Source organism: Coptis chinensis, chromosome 2 (genome assembly GCF_015680905.1).
Source record: "Coptis chinensis isolate HL-2020 chromosome 2, ASM1568090v1, whole genome shotgun sequence".
Taxonomy (NCBI): Eukaryota; Viridiplantae; Streptophyta; class Magnoliopsida; order Ranunculales; family Ranunculaceae; genus Coptis; species Coptis chinensis.
This window is the reverse complement of record NC_141457.1, coordinates 90680160-90688919: the sequence shown is the minus strand read 5'-3', so window position 1 is coordinate 90688919 and position 8760 is coordinate 90680160. Positions and strand designations below refer to the sequence as shown.

Genomic DNA, 8760 nt, shown 5'->3' with positions numbered 1-8760 from the left:
CACGCGCCTTATGTGTGCACCCACACCTTAGTTAAGGTGAGGCACTAAAGTGCGCCTCTCCGCGTCTTAGTCGCGCTTCTCTTTGCGCCTTGACTACACTATTATAGATTATAGCCACACCAAATTATGCCATTACATTTTGTAGAAAATATGGTACTCACAAACAATATCTTCGAATTGAATTACGATTGACTTAGCTTTCACTGCATAAGATTGAATACATAATACAAATTTCTCAATAGTCTTGACTACGAAATATTGAAATCCAACTTCAAAGCATCCATTATTATTTATTATTCTACTCCTTTTTCAATAATGGGAACTTTTTACTTTTTTTAATTAGTTAGTTATGTGTTGTAATTTACTGACATTGACTTACAACCTAAGAGCATCTTTAGGTGGTACCGTGGTAATATCACCTCCCAAATTCTTCAAATTTGCTTCCAAAACTCAAAATTTCGCGAAAATGTAACTCTAGGTGGAAGCAAATTCGGTCGCATCACCTGTCTAGTCGCATCCTTGTTCGCAAATTTGGGATTTCGGATGCGGAGCGATAGTGGTAATGTCGCGCACCATTGCAAATGTCGCCCCAATTTTTTTTTGACTTTGACCAGCACACCGCGCCAGTGGTACTATCACGCGCCACTCCTAATGTCGTGCGCCATTGCCAATGTCGCGTGCTCCAACGGGAAAAAAACGGCCGGAATTCTACATCCATATATCTACACTCATTTCTTTATTCATTTTACATACACTCAACCCAAACATTCTTATCAAACAACTCAACCATTTCACATCAATCCTCAACAAACAACACCCACACATTGCCAAAAATTGGATCATGAAGTGTATGAGATTTTCCCCCTTCAATCTTCATCTTCATCTTTATCGTCGTCTTCTTCTTCATCTTCTCCGGCAGAAGACTTGGCAGATAGTCTTGATGAAGAATTTGTTAACGGCATTCCCCTTATAAAGCACCATTTGGTTGTACTTGCACAAGCACAAGTACATGCTCCCAAGGCACCACATGGTGGTTCAAAGAAGGGTCGAAAAGTGAAACATAGAAACTATGCTTTGACTTTGGAAATCTTGAAGGCCAACTACTTCGTCGATCGTCCTGTTTTTCCAAAAGAGGATTTCAAACGGCGTTTTCATATGAAAAAATCTTTATTCCTTCACATCTTCAACGATATTCAGACTCAATTTAAGTACTTTCATCCTAAATTTAACAATGCTGGTAAACCTGGTATAGATCCTCTGATCACGGTGGCTGCAGCTTTGCGTATTCTTGGTTATGGTACGGTGGCTGATAAAATTGACGATCAATTATACATTTTCGAGCAAACTGGAAACCAGGTGTTGAGGCATTTCTGTTATGCAATTATCAAATTGTACGGTCCAGTCTACTTGCGAAGACCAAATATTGCAGATACATAACGCTTGCTTGCACATTCTGCCAAACGTGGATGGCCGGGTATGTTGGGAAGCATTGATTGCATGCATTGGGAATGGCATAATTGTCCAACTGGATGGCAAAGTGTTTATTACAGTGGTCGTTCTGGAAAACCATCTGTTATTCTCGAAGCTGTTGCAATTGAAGACCTGTGGATATGACATTCTTTCTTTGGAATGCCAGGGTCACACAATGACATCATCGTGTTGGACAACTCACCAGTATTTGAGCACGTGATCAATGGTACTTCTCCACTTGTTTATTTTGATGTAAATCCACATAGTTATAATATTGGTTATTATTTAGCTGATGGTATCTATCCTGACTATGCAGTATTTATACAAACAATTTCAAAACCTAATGCTCTAAAAACGAAGTGGTTCGCAACGATGCAAGAAGCTGTAAGGAAAGATATTGAAAGAGCTTTTGGGGTTTTGCAATCTAAATTTGGGATTTTGGCAAAAGATTGCAAATTATGGCATGTGGAGACAATGGGTACTGTTATGAGAGCATGTATCATATTGCACAATATGATAATCGGAGCTAAGAATAAAAATTATGAAATGAGGAGGTACATTCCTAATCCAAAAGGGCAACCACAGATCCCACCTACTCGGGAACACTACATTGAAGGGACTCTACGAGTTCAATCAAAGACTATGCATGATAGACTTAAAAACAACCTTGTCGAGCATCTATGGAGCATTAGGGGTGACCGATGTTGATTGTTGTAATTTAATTTAATTTCGTAGATGCATGTTTATTCTTAATCATCAATAAACAATGTTAATCAATTTCTATTTTATTATATATATATATATATATATATATATATATATTAATTTAAACTAACATATATTTATATAAAATAAAAGTTTATTCATATTAAAAAAATATATTACGTTACATAGTCATAGAAAATAAAATGATTAACCAACTCTTAACCTTTTCTATTATAGCATCCAACCACTCACATTTTTCACACACTAAATACTTCAATAGATCAAGACCTTTTCATTTAAGGTTCGCGAACTTTTTCAGTTCTCTAACACCATCACAACCATTTGGGCATGGTATCTGTGCATAGGGGCAATACCTATACCAATGATCATCCTCGCCACGACATGTACATATCAACAAACTGTCTCCATATATATTCTATACCAGGACATATATCATACATGCATTTCAAAAATCTTACTTCTTCACCATCTTCGTTACAACTTCTATATATGAGCATATAACCTTGGCAATGTGGTGCTTTAGGACACCTTGCATTCAGATACTTACATGATAACGCAAGGTGTTTTCTTGAGGTGCAAATTTGGCACCTCTCTTGATCGAGTGTATCAAAATAACATGATTGTTGAGTTGATTCGCCAACGTCGGTATGTTGGCTAGTTTTTTACAATAATGAAAAAGAAACCATGGTAAAATAAAATGGTTGTGGAGATAGTTTTGGAGTGTTGGGTGAGAATGAAGCAATTTGTGAAATTCCTGACTTTCTACTCGATAGCACACGACATTGGTAATGTGCGCGACAAGTACTGGCGCCGTGGTAGACCATACATTAAAATTTGCGTCCGATATTTGCGACCACCTAGAGTTTGTCAAAATTTGCGTCCAATTTCTTCAAATTTCGCCTTAAAATTTGAAGGTGATACTACCTCTACCTAGAAATGCTCTAACAATATATATACAAGTTATATATATATGAGATTAAGGAGAAATTGTATCTTTTATGGAAAAAAAAAAAAGGGAATATGACATAAAATGGGTGGGATCACTATAGATTCTAATATGTTATTACAATTCAGAGTTTATAAAGGTTACATAACAATTTTTCGAAACTGATGGATATGATCTGATCAACTAGGGTTTGAAACAAATTTTATTGAGAATTGCAGAATGTTGATTATGTATAGTAACATAATAACAACTGGTTCTAACGAGTTTGTATTATTTAGGAGGATAGGATTTATCGTTCAGAAAGGACTTGCGATGCAGCTTATTTACGTTTGTCTTAATTATATGTAAAACTCATTATCAATAAAATTTCCATATTATAAAAAATTAATCGCATGGTTAATAAGAACTTCATCAATAAGATGAAGTCAATTTCTAAGCAAAGTCACACACTAGATCAAAACACCTAAAATTCAATATTTTTATATAAATGAGTCGGATTTCTTGTTAGAAACGAAACGAAAACCAAAAAAATAACCTAAAAAATTAATACGAATTAAGTTGGTTAATGTTTTCGGACCTAAAATATCACACCATGATTTACAAATTAATCAATGCACAAATAATCAGATAAATAAAATTTATACATGTATAAATCATCAAGTCCTCAGCTAATAAATTCAGTTTTGTAAATGATCAACTGATCTTTAAAAAAAATAAGGCAAATGACAACACAACTGTGAGGGAGTAATATTCACATCCAATGAATATCAAGCACGTGTCCAGCACCGACATGAATACAGATCGACCCTCGATCCTCGTCCTCGTAGCTCGCTTCATAGCGACTCAACTATGGCAATCGATCTGACTAATCAGTAGTCAACCGACCTGAAGTCTTCGTCACACAAGCTTGCTTCATAGTGACTCGCTACACACGAACGACCTTTCTTGAACAGTGATCTCCCAGATTCTCGCTCACACCAACAGACAGTAACGTAAGTCTTAAATACCATCATCAAGATCGGAGCTTCAGGCACGCTTCACCATAAATGTCCTTAACTCGTCATCATGGCCTGAAGACCTAGATCTGATCGGACGCGAAAGAGCCGGAGGCGCGAACCCCTTGCCTATATTAAGAGGATGAGGAACTACATTTGACCTTGATTCAAGTTCCCCCCAAAGAGAGAACTTGATACGTAGGCAGTTCGTCCATACGAACTCGGTCAAACCTAATCAACCATTCTATCTCCTCCAAATTACCTACACCTGTAAGGTTAAACGAAATATAACCTTTACATTGGCGTCGTCTGTGGATCGAATTTCTTGAAAATTTATCTACTCAAAATTTACATTACTTCCAACCATCTTCTTAGAATTGCCAATTTTCAAGCCCACGAAGCATGGAAAGCCTCCAAGAGCAACAGAAGATTATGGCTACCCAAATGGAAGCCATGAACGGTAGCATCATTCAGCTCCAATAGAAAAACGCCGCTCTCAAAACCCAGGTCGAGTCCCAGAGCCCGAACGGGGTTACTGCTGAGGACGGGATCAATAAGGTCAACCAGCAAATTAACAACCTCTCCCAACAGATCGAACTGAGCACTGGGAAGAAAGACGCCACTCAGGTCGTCTAAAAGATGCTGAAGACGTACCGAGCATCCCCGTTCATGCTCGAGGTACTTAATAAATCTTCCCCCCAGGATTTCATTTAGCCTTGGTTCTCAATGTACGACCACAGCACGTGCCCTGGTCAGCACGTAGCTCGCTACATTCAGAGCCTTGCACTCTACAGTGCGCAGGAGTTCGACCACCTGCAGTGTTACTTGTTCCCAACAAGCTTAAAAGACGGAGCTCTCGATTGGTTCTACTCGCTAGGACCAAATTCAATAGACAGTTTCGAAAAGTTCACAGACCAGTTCGCAAGCCAATACGTCCACAACAGATGTAAGATAGCTGACCTCAATTCACTCTTCCAATTGTCTTAGAAGAGTGACGAACCAATTCGCACCTTCCTGGGACGTTTTAAGACAGAGCTATTGTCCATGGAGAGCGGCCTCAAGGAGTCGTTTGCCACAGTAGCCTTCACCAACACGATTAGAAAAAACACTGATCTGTCTAGATCGCTGATGAAAGAGCACCCTGAAACGCTGGCCAAACTGTACACACGCGTGGAGAAGTACATCAAGCTTGCTGAAGGCCTTGAGAAAGAACAGTTGAAGACAGCAGGTGAGGTTGCTGCAATCTCAGGTAACGCCCCATTTTCCAACAAGCAACCCAGGCAACAGGATCAGCAGACCAGCACCAGAAACCAAACCAAAAGAGAGTTCGTTGTGCTTACAAGATCTCCAAGTTATATACTGGAGAAAATAAAAAACACAGCCTATTACCGACTTGAGGTAAAGCGGCCAGAGGACAAACCAGGGAAGCCGTACTGTGCTTTCCATAAAGCAAAGTGCCACGAGACCAACGAATGCCGGGGGCTAAAGTACTACCTTCAAGATCTCATCGAGGCAAGGCATATCAAACATTATACTGATATATCCGATGGCAACCTGCATCACAAACTTATGGCTCACAGAGAGCGAAGCCAAACTCCACCATGCCCGAGCAACAAAGCTCATTCTTGTGCAAGAAGACGTTCAAATGAACGATCACGTCATGAGCGTCGCCAGCACTCCTTCGACAGAGACACCAACAGAACCATCAACATGATCAACTTCCAAGATGACTCGGTCATGACCTCCAGAGAGAAAAGGAGACGCGTAGGCGCCCTTCACGAAGTCTACCAGTTCTGCTCACAAGTGTCCCCCCATCCCATGCACAAATGGCCGCAGCTCAGGAGACATCACCGGCCTTCACTGAAGCCGACCTCAACAAGGTGTGCCTCCCACATAATGATGTCTTGGTAGTCCACGTCAAAATCAGCGACTGGACTGTCAAATGCGTCCTGATCGATCTAGGCAGTTCATGCGTTATCCTATTCTATCAAACTCTGAAGGAGATGAACTTGCCCAAATCAGTTATGGTTGATCCAATAGCCCCCCTTTATGGCTTCAACGGATCACGAGCTGACCCAATAGGTGACATCATTCTACCTATCTCAGTAGGATCACATGAAGACAAAGTCAGCATTAACACACGCTTCAGCGTTCTGGATGTCAACTCGTCCTATACTACTATACTAGGACACCGTTGGATCCACAAGATGCAAGCAATCCCATCAACACTTCATCAAGTGTTGCATTTCCCCAGCCCCAGAGGCATGATGGAACTTTAGCAACCAGCTCGTCGCTCACAACTGTAATCAGATCCACTCAGATAGCAAGCCCGCTGGGGCTTCACTCAAAAACAGAAGCGAGATCGCCAAAACCAAGCTGGCAGAAGACTTCATCTCTGAGGTCAAGAACTTGACCAATACCCGCCACAGCGACCTCACTAAAGAGAACACTGGGGGCTCGGTAAAAAACGTCCCTCCCGAAGTCCAGACCCCAGAGGTTGCCCCACCCCTTCAAGTGAAAGAGACACCGCAAGAGACCAAGACCCCAACGGTCGCTCAGCCCACTGAAACCGTTACTCAGAATGAGATGAAGGAAAAAGTCAACCTAGGAATTGAGGATGACCCCAAATTTGTTTATGTAGGAGCTAACCTTGATCCTACTCTCAAGGCATAACTTGTAAGCTTTTTATCATTAAATAAAGATGTTTTTGCTTGGTCGTATATCGATGTGCCTAGAATTAATCCAAATATTGCATGCCATAAGTTAAATGTTAACCCTAATGCTAAGCCAGTTTGCCAACGACCTAGGAAACTATCTCTTAGGTTCAAAAAAGCAATAAACAACGAGATCGACAATCTAAAAAAAGTAGGCTTCATTAGAGAAGTGGAATACCCCGAATAGATTGCTAACATAGTAACAGTCCCAAAAAAGAACGGCACAGTTCGCCTATGTGTCGACTTCACCAATGTCAACCAAGAAACCCCTAAAAATGGTTTCCCCTTACCAAAAATCGACCAACTCGTGAACCAAACTGCTGGCCACGAACTCATGTCATTCATGGATGCCTACTGTGGTTACAACTAGATCCCACTGGCAGAAGAAGACCAGGAGAAAACATCGTTCGTAACAGAATAGGGCATCTACTGTTACAACGTCCTCCCGTTCGGCCTAAAGAACGCAGGAGCGACCTACCAACGATTGGTCACCGAAATATTCCAGGACATGTTAGGAGACACCATGGAAGTCTACATAGACGACATGGTTGTAAAAAGCAAGAAATCTGGAGATCACTTAGATCATCTCGAACAAGCGTTCTCCTGACTCAAGCAAACTCAAATGAAGCTCAACCCAGAGAAATGCCTCTTTGGCGTGTCCTTCGGGAAATTTCTGGGATATCAAGTATCTCAACGAGGGACAGAAGCAAACCCATATCAGATTCGAGCATTCTTGAAGATGCCCGACCCAAAAACAAAGCAGCAAATACAGAAATTGTCAGGAATGGTGGCCGTCTTAAACCAATTCATATCGAGAGCATCAGACAAGTGCCGACCTTTCCTACAAATCCTCAATAAAGGTGAACAATTCTCATGGAATGACCAATGCCACCAAGCGTTCTCTACTCTCAAAGACTATTTGGCAACACCACCAGTGATGGCAAAATCGATAAATGGTGAAACACTGGGCTGTACCTAGCTGTTTCTGTTTTCAATTCGCTATCAGTTCAGTTCTCTTCAAAGAACGCAGAGAAACCGATCTACTTCACCAGCAAGACATTGTTACCAAAATGCCAGCCGAAAAGAACTACTCCCACATTGAAAAGGTAGTACTGGCACTACTTTATTCAGCAAAAAAGTTCAGGCCTTACTTCCAAGTAGGGGTGATAAAAGGGCCGGGTTGGGCTAGCCTGCCCCTCAAACCATAAAAGCCCTCATGATTGAGGGCCGGGTCAGCCTGCCCCTATTTTGTATTGAGGGCCGGGTCGAGTAGGGTCAAGCATGAAAACTCAAGCCCTTAACCCGCCCCTCGACCTTCATTTTTGAGGGCCAAATGAGGGCCGGGTCGGGCCAGGTCTAATTATACTTTACTAGTTTACTTTTTTTTTTTGTGATTTTTTATTTATTTTTATCATACTTTGATTATGAATATCAATTTTAACTAAGTATACAAAACTAATTCTTATGTCTTTAGAAAAAAAATATAGATAGAGATGGTATAAGAGATGATATTCTTAAAATATCTATATTTTTCATACTTAATTATGTTGTTAGGTTGGATTTGCTTTTATGTATGACTTATATACATATCATTAAATCAATTACAAAAGCGCATATGTTATATTATGTTCTAATTTATTCCATATTGAAAACTAATTTTATATTATAATACATTATAATATTATGATATTATATTTATGTTCTAATTTATCCCCTATTGAAAACTAATATAATATAAAATAACAAAAAAACGTGGTTTTCTTTTAGGGTTTATGCAAATATATAATACAATACATAAATATATAGTATAATACATAAATTATCACCCCTATTTTGGGTTTACACAAAATAATCATAGTTCAATTTTCTTTTTTATATTTGACCTCTTTTATTCAAATTACAAAATACC

The 8760-nt window shown here is 39.8% G+C and overlaps 1 protein-coding gene across 1 annotated transcript; it reads left to right on the top strand.

The window, feature by feature from the left end:
* Positions 1 to 1629: 1629 nt before the first annotated feature.
* LOC147518847 (uncharacterized) lies at positions 1630 to 2178 on the top strand. The gene has a single exon (XM_086594027.1). It carries the CDS (start codon positions 1630 to 1632, stop codon positions 2176 to 2178), a length of 549 nt encoding a protein of 182 aa, XP_086450153.1.
* Positions 2179 to 8760: the final 6582 nt, after the last annotated feature.